Source organism: Amblyomma americanum, chromosome 10, assembly GCF_052857255.1.
Source record: "Amblyomma americanum isolate KBUSLIRL-KWMA chromosome 10, ASM5285725v1, whole genome shotgun sequence".
Lineage (NCBI taxonomy): Eukaryota > Metazoa > Arthropoda > Arachnida > Ixodida > Ixodidae > Amblyomma > Amblyomma americanum.
Genome location: NC_135506.1, coordinates 67,931,990 through 67,947,106, shown reverse-complemented (window position 1 = coordinate 67,947,106; position 15,117 = coordinate 67,931,990). Strand labels below are relative to the sequence as shown.

Genomic DNA, 15,117 nt, shown 5'->3' with positions numbered 1-15,117 from the left:
GGTCCCCACAAGTCGCAGTCGAAAATTCTTTCTCGCTGCTAACACCACTCCCGCACCAACCGTTCAGAAACATCGAACTTGCGGCCCGCCACGCAGTTGTTGGTTTCTTCGGCGTAAATGATGGCCTCCCTCTTGAACGCTGCAGTGAATGAGCGCCGAATGCTTTTCGAACCTGGAGAGCTCACGGCGAAGGTCGCAGCCGGCAGTCGAGTCAAATGCACCAATTCCAAGCACCACCAAACAAGAAGTGATCGGTGCCGGGGCGTAGGCTCATCCAGCAAACATCGGCATTCCCCAGAAGCGCCGCCGTTACACGTATAACCATCTAGCCGCTGTATTGCATAACCAACTGAAATAGTGGCTCTTTCATCAGCTAGCGGCACTCCGGGCACTGGCGCAGACTCCGCGATTGGAACAGCGGCCCTTCCTTAACTATCGATGAAATGAAATTGGTTTTTGGGGAAAGGAAATGGCGCAGTATCTGTCTCAAATTTTGAGGGAATTGGGGCTGGGATAAAGGAGGGAGTGAAAGAATGGAAGAATAGGTACCGTAGTGGAGGGCTCCGGAATAATTTCGACCACCTGGGGATCTATAACGTGCACTGACATCGCACAGCACACGGGCGCCTTTGCATTTCGCCTCCATCAAAACACTGCCGCCGTGGCCGGGTTCTAACCCGAATATTGTGATCAGTAGCCGAGCGCCCTATCCACTGAACCACCGCGGCGGGTAACGATGTGCGCAGTAAAAGTAAAAAAATGAAAAATCCTGGCCAAAAAGCCCGCGGAATACCTGAATGTTACGCTTGGAGCCGTAGAGCAAATAAAAACTTATCACCTCGCAGTTGCATCCCTGATAGATCATTTTTCCTGCTTTTATTGGCAGTGCAAGGTTTCGTTTTGATTGTAAGTTGACCCCCCTGCTTCGGAATTTTAAATTTCAAAAAAAGGGTCGACTTACGATCGTGCAAATACAGTAATCCCTTAACTGAAGAATTTATTTTTTGTCTTTGCCCATTGCTTCTCAGTTTTTCACGAGAAATTAACTTAACAGTTTATTACAAAAATCTAATGAAACCTGCTTTCTATTTTATTAGAAGTAATGGTATGTTCATATTTACATATTTAAATCACATTCTGTTGAGCTTTACGTTTTTCTTAGTGTGATCCACAGCATGGCATCCAAGCAAACATGGGTTTGTATGGTGTCATCGAATCTGTACTGCCTACATCATTGTCGTGTTAGGAGGTTTCACATTTCAAGAGGGGATACACATCAGTATCAGAGGGAGCATTTTCCTCAATCAAGTCTTCAGTATTTATGTCTGTCAGAAACTTGCACTGTTTTCAGACATCCATGCTTTGAGTTTATCTAAAGAAAAGAATTGGTTTTTCTGCCACCTATAGCAAATAATCAGAACTACACTTATTTTGATGTAGTTTGTGTCTATTCCAACGGATGACAGCAGTAAGACAAATTGGTGCGCTCTGCACGCCCAAAGAATGCAAGTTGGGTCTTCGAACTTATTTTTTAGGGGAAACACATCAAATGCATACATACACTCCTTAGTTAAAAAGTTGATTGTAGGGTAAGTTTATAGAATATGTACTAGCAGCTGCAAAAATAATCGAAACATGGAAGCGAGAGAACAGCCTAATACTCCTGCTAGAGAATGATAAACGAGGTAGGGATGGTTAGCCATGCCTGGTGTTTTCTAGCTATGCTAACTTCTACAGCTGCATTAGGCTTCAAGCTTTGAAACTTGCATGTTTTGTTTACTTTTGCAGCTGACTGTACACTGTTATGACATGAATTTCTATAGCTGGTTCAAAGGGAAGCCTTCAATAAAAATTTACTTGTGAAAGTTAAATTGCATATTTTTGTGAACTTGGTAAGTTTCTTATGCAAAACTAGCTGCAAATGCATTTTCTCTACACCTGTTTTGTGCAAGTCAGGAAAAGCTGCACTGTGTTATAAGAGCGCTGCTGTGATAGGCAGGAAGTGCCAAGGCTTACGCTGGATGCTGCAGCTGGCTTCATCCAGTTCACTTCTGGCATCCATTTTATAGCATCCACGATTGTCTTAAGGTGAATTCTGATCGCAGATTCAGAGCTAATCCGCCCGCTCCACGACAGAACGCCTGAATCCTGCAGCGAGCACTCGCCTTATGTCCGCATTTGGAGCGTTTGTGTTCCAGCCGGAGCAAGCCGGTGGAGGGGGCTCCTGTACCATGTACCGAAAAAAAATATCCAGCACTCGTTGAGCTCTCCTGCACGCATTGTGTGCTATGGTGGAACAGCAGACATCCAGTTAGTTCCACCGATTTTGGCAAAGCAATCCGGACTGCTCCTCAGGGCCATTTTGGCTCGGTGACTGCTCTCTTTCGGCCACTGGAACAAGCGATCCCTGATCCTGAGCTTCCACTGGAATAGCTTTGCTCCAAAAGGAGCAAAAAAGGTGGATCCGGAGACTCTTCAAATCTGCAATTGAATGCACAGGAATTAGTTAATTAAGCTTCTTTGGCACAGTATGAATGCTTATTGAGGTCAGGTTCTGGAGCTTCTCGAAAAAGGTTGAATGGATCTGTTGTGATGACTTGCTGCAGTGCCAGCACTTGTGCTGGGGCTGTTTTCTGGGGTGGTTGCCTTTGAAAACTGGCGGTCTTCACTCATCACAAAAGGTTGTTGCTATGGCTGTGCTCCTCTGACCTCATCATGACTCTTCGCAAGAACAAGCTGGAAATGCCGCCTCGTAAAACACCCACCTCGTCTACTGTGGGTGTCTCACACCTGAATTTGGGTACACTTCTTTTTTTTTGGGCTGCGCATTTGTCATGTTTTTTCCGGGACTTTGCAGTCACAGCACAACCTATCGCATGAATCGAGTGCAGGGGAAGCAAACAAAAAAGAACCACTGAGCTGTAAATCCAGATGGAGCTTTTAGAGTCGGACTGTTTTGCACACATGCCTGACTCGGCACCTCAGGGCAAGTCTTCAGACATGACCCGCGTAAATGAGCGAATGCGACGTCTGTCCGGCCTGCAGAAATGCTTTCCTTTGACCTACTGACCATTTCTATCACCGTTTCCTGCTGTACCCAGCATTTGCTTCTGGGCAGTTTATCCTGCCGTAGACGCACGCCACTGGTAGCAAAGCTCATAGCAACAGTGCTTTCTTACTTGCTTGCTAGGCGTTTGATCTGGATTCCCACAAGAACCAAGAGAAAACTCCCTTTGAAACAAGCAAGTCGATTTAATGTTGCCTCGATGGGTGCCATAATAGCTGCAAAAATGCCGCCAGGAAGCAGTTAACGATTGTTTTATCGTTCTTCCTGAACATCATACGAGTGCAAAATGAAACAGCGCTGCCGAGAGCAGCTACGGTGTGCAGGGTAAACAGGCCAGTGTCGAGAAGTGGTAGAGATAATTGTCAAGTGAGAGCTGTGTACACAAAAAGTAAACAAATCTGATCCGCACGCGCGAGTCTCAGGCACTGTCCGAGAACAAACTGCACGAGCGACTACCATTGGCCTAATTTAAGAAACATAAAAAAGCACTATATATACAAAGCAGCGTGTACGTAGCACCCTGTCACTAATAATCCCGCTCGAGGCACACTGCAAGCAGCCTGGGTGATGCACCCGGCCGCATATTGTCCAAAGTATTTCACGCTCTGAGCGTTCACGTCAATGCGCGCGATACCTGGCGATGAGCAAGAGGGATTTCAAACTCGATGTTTGCACCCAGTGCCCAAAACCAACAGACGGTGAAGAAACGAGCCGTAAAAGAATTAAACTCGCCTCAAAACTGAGCCTGCACATATCTCGAAGCAATGTCCGCGGACATTGCTGCACAGAAAGGTTCACCGCACACATCATACACAGGCTTAGGGCCGCAGAATCTGTGACTGTGCACCAAACCTTTGTTTTTAAAAACGCGTCAACATTTCCATTCGTCCGAAAGCTATATCACCACACGCTGATGATGTTAATTAAGCCGGTCATGCATGCTGTTCTTTCCGGAGACTGCGCTCAAGCGCGACCCCGCCGTCGTTTGGACCGACCGAGCGAGAAAGCAAAAGAAAGCGATGGTGACTGAACTTGCTGGTGGATACAGATGACGCTTTCAGAGCTATGTTGTAGTTGCACATATGCCTGACCCAGCCTCTCAGGGCAGATCTTCATATGCGACCCGTGTTACTAAGAAAGTGTGTGGTCTGCCTACCTCGCAAAAATTTTTTTTTTTTGCAACACCTTTCCAATGGCTGTTTGGGTGTAAATTCCTAAAGAAGCACCGCCAGCAGAAGCGCTCGCGACAAGGGACGCACCCAAGGTGCCGGGGTACAAAAAGCACGCCTGGCGGAGAATGGGCTGCGACTTGCATTGGTTTGGTTTTGGTTTATTTTGCAACACAAACACTGTGTATGCGAATGTGCATGCGATGCAAACACAAAAGTGGCAGAAAGAAGCCCTTTTGTAACGCGCGGACACTGTTGGGAAGCACGCATTTCACGGCTCCTTCCGCTGCCTCACACAACAGCGGACAGCCGCTTTACGTTCGCGCCGCACATGAGGTGGCGCCACTTGTTCTGGAGCAGTGGCGCCACCATACCTGCGCACGAGGCAGATAGCCAACTGACTGAAAATATGGCTGCTTGGTGAATGGAATAAATTTTAGGGTTAAAGGTGTATAGACTCCAAATGTTTGCTTGAGTGTTTTCTTTCAATTGATGTGTTAGACATCAGTATACAAGGATCACCGCAGGATATTCCTCCTATGGCTGCCAAATAATTTATAATTGAGTTTCTTCTTGTCGCTGCTTCGGTTTCAGTTTCATCAGCCGAATAAGGGGCTGTGGCGTGTGAGGTGTGTTTAGGTCGCGTAAGGAATGAAAAAAACTGCAATATAACCACTGATATATGCAGCTTTAATTTACTACAATGCCTAGGCCAGCCTGCTTCAAGAGCTGGAATGATAAAAAGGGACAAATCATCAATTATACTGGAGTTTTTCATGTCTCGCGTGACCTAAACACACACTACATGTCACGGCCATCGTATTGCTGAAACGGAAAGAGCATGAGAAAAGAAATGCAACTGTAAATTATTTACCGGTAGTAGGCGAATACCATTTGGCGAACCATGTTTTCTGAAGTCTTATAGTATGTCATTACAGAGAAGAAAATGTGCAACTAAAATTGGGCCTGTATAGTCCTTTAAGCACTGTTAAAAAAATAGATTGTAAAGCACACACAGGGTGGAGGAGCACTGAGATTACGAACCAGTGCCAGAGGCTAAGGCTCGTGGAGGACGTTTGCACAATGACACGACAGTATGAACTGACAAGTGTGCTTTCTTTGCACACATGAAAGTAAAAAAACGGGATAAAAAAAAAGCAGGCAGAAAAACGATATCGGCATGCAAGGACTGCTGTCATTCAGCGCATTTCTGTAAACGTAATGTCTTCTTTGGTATCTGTCATAGCAATATATAAAACGCAGGTTCCACCATCGACGAGTTATTTTATCTGAGGATTTAAGATCAAATCATGTGACTTACTGGGAGCAAATCCAGATGCATGGTACCACCCTGTTGCCTTGCTGGGAAGGAAAGGCGCTTCGTAAATTGACTACAGTGCAGAAAAAGCAACACCTAAAGCTGTGATTTGAGACTAATGCCTGTGACCCTTATTTCTCCCCAGACAAAGGGGAATTTTCATTCATCTGCAGAGCTTTGGAGAAAGGTGTATTGTTTTGCACTGTAGGTGTATGGCTGCACTCGTGTGGATACTAAGGAGTAATTACTCAGTAATTATTTCTACTCGTGTGCATGTAAATGAAACCTAGCTGTTAATCAGCGTCGGCATCCTCCACTTTGTCTTGTGTCAGCCCTCAGCGCTCGTCTCAGATTTCATACCAACTAGGCCAGGCAGCTGTTGCAACCTACTCCCTGAAAGTTTGTGACTAACTCATTTTGTGGTTTGCACGATCTCTGCAGAACAACTCGCTCTACGACAGCACCCACTTCGACGCTGCCAATATCAACCCCCTGTATGCTCAGTCGCTGCAATCACCAGACAGCGTTGTCGGCTTCGACTACTGCGGTGCCTCCCAGCGGCCCACCTACCAAACGACCATTGCTCCGCCCCAGCCACAGCAGGGAGCGTTGCCACCTTCCGGCAATGGAGTTCCGCGATGAGGGCCCAAGACCTGTGCTGTGCTTCCATCGAAGGGTCGGAGTGTGAGGTTTATTTATGAGGGAGCTACTACGAACACACTACTTCACGTAGCTCCGTGGGCTGGGTGTTGAAGGAAGTGCAGCTTCCGTAGTCTAGCACGGCGCTGCATGCAGGTGTGCCGCTGTTCGGTGATGCACAAACTGGTGTTGCACGGACTGGTGTTGCACCGTAGAGCAATCCCCGGCTGCTGTCTACCAGCTGGCAAGGTGCTTCAGTAGGCAATGCAACGCTCAGCGACACGTCGTTGCAGCGGGCTGCCGTGGAATTATTTTCAAATGTGCATCCTCTTACGTCGTCGTTGCAAGTTTGACTTGCCAGCAGACGAAAGCGGACCTTCTGGATGAACTCTGGTGTAGAGACTTCTGACATGTCTCAACTTAAACTGTACCGGCGGGCATTTTTTGTGCATGTTGCGTTCACCAACTGACTTCACTGGGACGTTCTCTGAAGCAGCGTCAGTTTGCTATGGTGTTGCCTACACTTAATACTCTAAAGCGATAATGCTTGAATGTGTGCTGCTGCCTTGATTGGAATCGCAACGTCCTGTTTGGATCAGCCGGATATTTCGAATATGTATCATCCATTGTGTAACAGTTCAATTAATACGATGACTAAATCGTTCGCTCGTTTGAGCACTGTACCAAGGAACTGTGGCTTTTAGTAGTCCACTTAGGGCACAGGCATAATCATGTTGCATGAAATGATTCTGTGCCTGTTGTAGTGTGGCGCACACTGCAATTTGTATGTGTTGCAAACACAGAAGGTCTATAGAATGCCACTATATTTTTTTTAATGAGGAAAAGAGTGCCACTCAGCTTGCTGGCTGTTTTATAGAAAGTGTGCTTGATGATTTGTCTGTACGGTGGTTAGCGTATGCTGAGCTGATCTAGAATGCACCTAGCATGTCAAGCTAAGGGTGTGCTGAGCAGTGCCCAAGGTAGAGTTGAAGCTGCTATTGGTCGATTGCAGTTGGCTGATGCCATTCATGTGCAGAAGCCCTGCTTCATAGAAAGTTACCCTTGAACCTCAACACCGGGAATCATTGTGCTTGTTTTCAGGCATCAAAGCACTGCTGTTTATAAAGCACAGTCATACTTACGATGTTATGGGGAACATCCTCAGTGCTGCTTGTTTGGCAGCAAAAAGTATTGTAGATCACTATGACATGTGCCACTGGTCTGTCTAGCATGCTGGGCTGCTCACAGGAACCATTAGCTACTTAAAGGCACGACATCTTTCAGACCAGCAGTATACAAGTGGACGGAATGGACAGCCAGAAGGGGGCATCAGTTTAACAGGAGAAACCTTTCAGGTGCAGCACTTGTTGGCTTATCACAGATTGGTGAATGGGTTTATGTCTTCAAGTGTTCACCATTATGATTGGTGTGTAATATTCCAGATCCCCTACATTCCCTTCCTGTCTTTATCTGCAGGGCAGTATTCTTGTACGGCAGAGGCACGTGTCTGTAATGCGTGCCAGCAATGCTCAGAACTTCAACTGAAATTTAGGAGAGCACAAATGCGAGCAGCAGATTGAAGCATTTAGAGGGGTTGTGTGGTCCCTCGAGGCTTAGCGGATGGAGATTGGTGGCACTGTGCGCTTCGCAGGTTTCTGACATTACGCGTTTCCTAAGATGGCTCGCTGCTATTCCGTCCTTCTGCAGCCCACCTTACTCAGATTTTTGAACGCAATACACCGTGCAGGCTATCATAGAAGAGGCACTGTGGTTCCTTTGAAATCGCAAAATGCATGGTGGCACTGGAGGCTCACTGACAAAGCATGAAATCATCCTTGGCAGTGCAGCTGTTATATGTCATTGTGTAGCCTTGTTCTTCGTAGGTAAATAAAGAGCTGAGATACCTTGGGCTTTTTCCACTGGGTGCAGTGTGACAGTATATAAGTTGCAGAAATTTTATTTATTCCAATGTGGCAATCAACTGCTTTGGCAGGGAATGGAAGCACGAGTGCTACTATCACAAAATTCACTGTATACATACCTCTAGGAAAACTTCTGCAGCCATTTAACTTACTGGATGCTGCAAGCATATTGTGCCCCCCGGACTAGTGAAGGTGCCTCCTGGTATCTCCTCATCCGTAAGCATGGCAGCTCTTTATCCACATTGCAAAGTCTCTGTACGTTGAACAAATTTATTTTCCTTTAGATAGCACAGCACGTGATATGGTCGGTCAGTTAAATGACCTCATTTGGAGTATTAAACGAGCACAAGTGACTTTTATATTTGTAGGTAACACTAGTATTATGTGTCTTTTGTTGCTTCGTATGCGTGTTAAACAGAAATGATTCATCAGATAACAACCTACCAGACAACAGTTTTGCTGGCACAAGCTTCCTGCAAATGCACCCCAGGCTTTGTCGCTCTGCTTCGTTGCGGCACCCTGACATACGGCCAGGTCATCCCCCTAACCAGGAATGATCAGCGAATCGCAGCCTTCTGGAAGAGTTCTCCGTAACATGGATATTCCATCGTCAGTGACTGGTTTTGGCTCTGTGTGGAGCCTGCCTGCCTCATGCACAGCACATTTTTTCACTGGCAGATCTTCGTGAAAGCCAGTAAATTACTTTGGTTCTTTTTTTTTCTTTCTTGAGTCTTGTAGTGCCTTCACAGAATTCATGCAGTTTCCTGAAAAATGCAGGTGTCCAAATTTTTTTCAGTTGAGGATTAAGAGCATGGACAAACTTTTCTCGTTTGTGTGGAGCGTTGGTAAATAGTTTGCAAAAAGCAGATCCCCTGGCTTGCTGTGCATGTAGTGCAGAGGAGTGATTTTTCTTCTTTTATGCAGCAAACATTATAAGAGTATTGCAGCCAGTGAAGAGTTGTGCTTTTCTAGATCAACGCTTGCTCTGTCAGTAAAATCGAAATGCTGGAACCCTGGAAACAGTGCCACTTAAAGTTGGTCCCCACGTGTTACGCGTTGCACAGAAAGGGGTGATGCTGTGGTCGGCGATATGGGAGCAAGTAGAAGCATAAGAAAGGAAGGTGGGAGAGGGAGGTCGGGGTGTAGTTGGTTTTGCCTTGTGCTGGAGCCACTCTTTGACCTTTATTCTTTGTGATATTAAAGGGGAAGCCTGGTTTTGACAAAAAAGCTTTATTAACTCACAGTTAAGAAACCTTCAGGGGACATGTAGTTTTGTGTGCCGATTCTAAATATGTCATTCAATTTCAGAAAACAATTCCTTGAGCACTTATGTAATTTTTATGCATGTATCTTGTGAAGAGCTTTGAAAAAAATTTTGCTGCAGAAAACTTGCTGATATGTATGCTATTGGGTTCTCTTGATACTAAGGAATGCAATAAGGGCAAAATTGTCTTCCTGCCTATCATAGAACTTAAGTTATAGGGTTTTAAAGTGGTCGCTTCAGAAATGCGAATAGAAGTGTATATTCTCGTTTCTGAAGCGGCAGCTTCAATACCCTATAACTCAAGTTCTATGATAGCCAGGATGATAATTTTACCCTTATTGCATTCCTTGGTATCAAGACAACATAATGGCATATATTTCAGCAATTTTCCTATGGCAAATTTTCTTCCAAGCTCTTTGCAAAATGATTGCATAAAAATTACATAAGTGCTCAAAAAATTGTCTTACATGAATTAAATTGCATATTTAGAATCAGCATGCAAAAATACATGTTCCCTGAAGATTTCATAATTATTACTACAATAATGAAATTTTGTTTTCAAGACCAGGCTCCCCCTTAAGGCAGCTTTTTATGAGGCTACACAATGTACATTGTCACTCTCACTTGCAGACAGCAAAACTAAGCGGTGGCTTCAAGTTAGTGAGCTGAGAGCCACAGGTGCAGGGAATGTGCGTTCCTAGGAATAAAGAATGAAGGCATGTTTGGAATGTGAAGTTCTCATCACCTTGCCAGTATGCCTGAATGTTGCAGGCTATCCTAGTCGCTGTGAACAAATCATCTCCTTTTCTTTTTTGTTTGTCCTTTTCTTATCATGCTTGAAAGCAGGTATGCAATTTATAGTTTGAAGAAAAGGTAATTTCTGCTGTTTGATTCCTCATAACGAAAAGTTATTGCTCAACAAGGCAGTCGCTGGTGCATTCTTACACTGGTTGAAAGTTTCGGGAGGGTACATTGGTAGCATCTCCAATGCTGCACAGGACTTTACCATGTACTGCGTTCTACTTTCAGGATCTAATTGCGACAGATTGCACGTGATTGCCTGCCATGTGCAGTGATTAAAAGGGACAGTGTTTGCTATTCTGTCACATCTTTGGAAGCCGCGACACTTGTGCTCTCACAGGTGCAGTTGACTGTCTTACCTCACTGACTTATCCATTGCATTGGTGGAGCCGCTCCGGCTCTTTTAGCATCATATTACATGCATTTCCTTGGGAGTTTAATTACAAATGCTAGAGATCAACATTCCATGTAAGATAGGGTGAAACTACAAACCAAATATCATCGTTGGGTTGTTTTCAGTGTTATTACTTGTGAAACTTCGTTTGACTAATGTCAGTGAATGATGTAGTATTGAATACGGTTGGCTGAAGTGAGTTATGCACCTCTGAAACTGTAAAAAAAAAAACTGTTGGGCCAGTACTTGCACCTGTGTCCATTGCAATGCCAGTCACATGGCTAGGCTGCAAGAAAATTGTTTTTTCAGTTTCACTGGGGCACAAACATCTTCCAGAGACAACTTTTTGTTTGTTTTTCTGCTTCAAAAGGCAGGAGGGGCACATATATGCTCGTTATGTTCCTATCAGTGTACCATTTGTGACAGCAAAGTGTGCAATTTGAAGGTCTGGACAAAGCTTTTATGTGTTGATTGTATGTGTTGTGATCACGAATTATCTGCCGACGAGTCAAGTGGACAGAAATGTATATCAGTACACATGTAACTATGATTTACGACTTAAAGAAATAGATAATTATTTTGTTGGGCTTAACTTGTTGTGACTGTGTCGTTATTGTGGCTGAGTTGCAGATGCTGCTTGCTGCTGTGCATCTGTGATGTGTGGGGAGAGATGCAGACATTCACCTGTGGTTGGAAGTGGGCTGGAAATGCTACATATCTTAAGAACATGCCTGTTGCCTTATATTGCCACGTGTAAGTTGACCCCCCAATTCGCAGCTCTCGCTGGCAAAAAAATTGATTCCAAATATAAGTTGATCCGTGCCTTCCCGCTCTCCGCGGAATGGCGTGCAGCTGAAATTGTAGGATGCATAACGATGCGATTGCAAGGCCACTAGTCAGAGGCAAATGGAGGTCAAAGGTGATAACAGCGCTTCATCCTGCCTTCCATACTTGCATGCAGCCAACTGTCTAGCGGCAAACCGAACGACCGAACTGTCAACGGTACTGTAGTTTACAGTGCAACATGCTTTGGATGTTACCAGTTTTCTGTCAGGCTGCTTACAACTTGTCGGGGAAAGCCACTACCAGTGTAAGATAGGTTTTGCAAACTGTGAGAAGTCAAGTTTTCGTAGCAAAACTGGTTTGCTCACAAATTAACAATCTTTTTTTTTTTTTTTTGGCACTTGGAGCTTCATGCAGAGTGCCAGGAACAAACAGCAACATAAGGCGCCTACTACCCGCGGCTCAGCCAAAACTACCTTAGTCCCGGCCCGCAGATAGACTATATTTCAGGTGGCCGTGTTTGGAAAAAAAGTGCATATACACGGTAATATGCAGTACCTAATGTTTATGCTTTGTTTTCAGTTTCTTCCCTGATTGTTATAATGGTTCCTTAAATAAAAGCAGGCATATATCAGCCCACGCATTTTAAGGGGCTCTCAATAAAGGTGTGATATGCCTGGGATGTTAAAGGACGCCACTTCACGAATATCCTTCAGGAATTTTTTTAATGCGTTTCATGGAGGCTACGTTTGTAGTCAGAATTTGAATTTCAGCATCTTTGCACCATTCCCTCTCCTCAATGACTTTGAGAATTGTCATTCACTCAACCAACCCTTCCTCCCCCTTCCCTCGTGTTTAGACCCGGTGCTGGGAGGTTACTATTTGTGCATATGTGCTTGAGTGCTACATGTCATGCTTTCAGATGGAAGTTGGAATGTCACTGCTCAGCAGTTTTCTAATGCATGACTCTGTGCAGCCTAAGATTTTGCAAAGCTTTTAAAAAAATTTTTAAGCTTCTGGGTGTTGCCATTTTTTGGACATTTAAGGAAACGGGCACAGTCAGCCGTATGATTTGTGCAAACTATTCAAGGCTGCAAAAGTTTGCTCAGCTTGAATTTATTTTTTTAATCGTACGCCACCCTCGCTGTAAATGGCACTAACCACTGTTCTCCACTATGCCACTATTTTCAAATTCAGTATATTTTAATGCTGAAGCTTGTGTATTTTAAGCATCTATGCAAGCCCCATGGGGGATCACTAGTAGACATCATAGACATGAAACAGAAACACCGTGATGGCGGCGCTCACGAACCATGGATGTGTAATCTATTCGTGTTATGAATTTGCAAAAGTAATTATGGTGTGCTGGTATGGTGGCACTTCGACAGCAAATTAAGTGAAAGGCAGCCAGCTGCTGACTTGCAACTGCTCATGATAGCATGACTAATGAAGCCATTCAATGAGATAAGGGCTCGTCAGTTCTTGAAGCTCAGTAGACAAAGGATTCAGCATATGCGATGAGGCAGTTCGAAGAATGATGGGCTATAAACTTCCTATTAACTTTGTAATGTTGGTACTGCAAAAACGAAGACTTTGTGGCTTACAATTGCAAAGGTCAAAAAGGATATGGTAAGAGAGTAACCTTGAAATCGAGCACAAAGATTCAGAAAATTGTTCTTGGAAATTTTAGGTGCATTGATACACTGACCTTAAACTCTACTGCGGCTAAACATGCCAGGTTTTTTTTTTTTTTGATAATTCGAAGCTTTTTGAGGCTAGGCTTTGGTTGCTTGGCAGTGAAATTCTACAGACAAACGTTGCACTGTTTAATTTGCTATAACTGCATTCTAGACATGGAAACAACGGTGTGTATTCTAAGTTGTTTGGCCTTCCAGCCTCAAATACTAAGAAAAAATCTCAAAGATCTGGGAAATGAGTTTGATTGGCGAGAGAGGGTAGGTAAGTTAGTTGATATGAGAATTTTGCAGCTGTTTCGACAGAAAAAAAAAAAACATTCTGGGCCGGTATACCAGTAAAAAAAAAGATCAACTCGAATTGGGAAATTCCCAATTGGTACCAGCTGCAATTTGCAATTGTAAATTAGTACAAAATTGGATCAGACTAATTGGGCCAATTGGAATGTGACCACTAGCTTCCTGTTAGGTCCCATGCAGGTAATTATGGCACCCTGAGAAACTTTCACAAGCATACCACCCAATTAAGCTGCACAGTGTGCAAGATATTAATGTCCAAAAGAAAAACATCTAAGGACTGCATGTTAAGAGATGTTCTGCCTTATGCAAGTTGTCAAGTTGTAGAAACGAATACAACGATACACGCTTTTTTGGGAATCAAGCCAGTATCATACATTACTCAAGAAACAGTATAGGACTGTCGATAGTCTCATACCTAACATGAGCCCAACGCATACCCACATGTACAAAACGCACTTGCTCCTGCTTATATATCCCATATGTGGGACTCTCATGATGGGACTAGTGACGCTTACTAGTTAAAGCACAGTTATTTGATTCATGTTTTTACGGCAGAGATAGCGCAAATGATGTATACATTTCAGCAGATTAAGATGCAGATGGTTCTTATTACAACGTAATTAGTTTTGCCCTGTTTGTCAGATATGCAGGTGTTTGCATGAACAAATTGGGTACAGTTGGTCAGACCAATTGGATGCAATTGGTTAGACCAGTTGGGCTCACCTGTCTGCAAAGATTGATCCAACTGAGTATCCAGTTGAACGTGACCTACCAATTATTAGCTACTGCCGTGCCCAACTGGCACACTATATATACAGTCCAATTGGAGCAACATTTCCAGTTTGAACCAGTTGCAAACTCAATGCTCCATTTGAAAGCCCATTTCGGCTGTCCAATTGAAACCAGTTCGAAACTCAATTAGTACTTTTGGACTGTCCAGTAGTAATGCCATTCTATTGGGGACCAGTTTGAAACTCATTCAGCGCACGCCTCGACGTCCGGGCAGCGCTCCTTCTCATGGCCAGAAGGTCGACAAAAGCCTCCGAAGCCCTGGACTGAGGGCCCACCCACATGCGCTTCATGCAGCCACCATCCTCTTCAATAAACGTTTATTCACTCACTCTGTTGGAAGCCCAGTTGGTTCCAGTTCAATTTTTTTTTGTTAACTGGGACAGTTGCAACAATACGCCGCCAAACTCCTTGAAACGCCGCTCAACGATAACATCCTGAAATGACTGCATGAGGCGACATTCCGCACGCCTGCGCACTACCAGCCGCAAAAACAGCTAAGATAAAACAGCCAGCGACACCGTAGCAAACCATTCGCACTGCGGGATCTGAGGCTTTGGGTGTAGCCGAGTCTGGGCGTCTTGCTCTGAACACTGCATGCATGTATGCGGGATTCAGAGGAGACAGGCGTGCGACGGCTTGAACATTATATCCAATAGCCATTATCTGGACGCTGACCGTAAACGCACTGAGCGAGAAGGTGCAAGAGTCTGACATTTGTTGCGCTATAAAGCATTGTTGTAACCCTGTCAGAAGCATATCACAAAGTCACCGACTTGTGCATTGCAAAAGCGCAGTGTGAACCAGTTACCGATTACCACGAATGGAATCACCATTTGTGTAATAGACCAAACTTTTCAAAGTGTGCTGCTCTGGAATGATGCACAAGACATAAGTAAACATGCATCACCATACTGATTTCGTCAGCGCTAGATAAGTAATTTGCAACTGACTTTTTCGTAGCGATAGCTACGTGC

General features: G+C 44.5%; 1 protein-coding gene across 4 annotated transcripts in view; it reads left to right on the top strand.

Annotated features, from left to right (window-relative positions):
- Positions 1-11,166, top strand: part of LOC144106971 (transmembrane protein adipocyte-associated 1 homolog) — a 54,316-nt gene extending 43,150 nt beyond the window's left edge. For all 4 annotated transcript variants that reach the window (XM_077639938.1, XM_077639937.1, XM_077639940.1 and 1 more), the window contains one exon: positions 5,996-11,166. In XM_077639938.1, the coding sequence (XP_077496064.1) occupies positions 5,996-6,196 (201 nt within the window). In that variant the 3' untranslated portion in view covers positions 6,197-11,166. The remainder of the gene's footprint in view (positions 1-5,995) is intronic.
- The last annotated feature ends 3,951 nt before the right edge of the window (positions 11,167-15,117 follow it).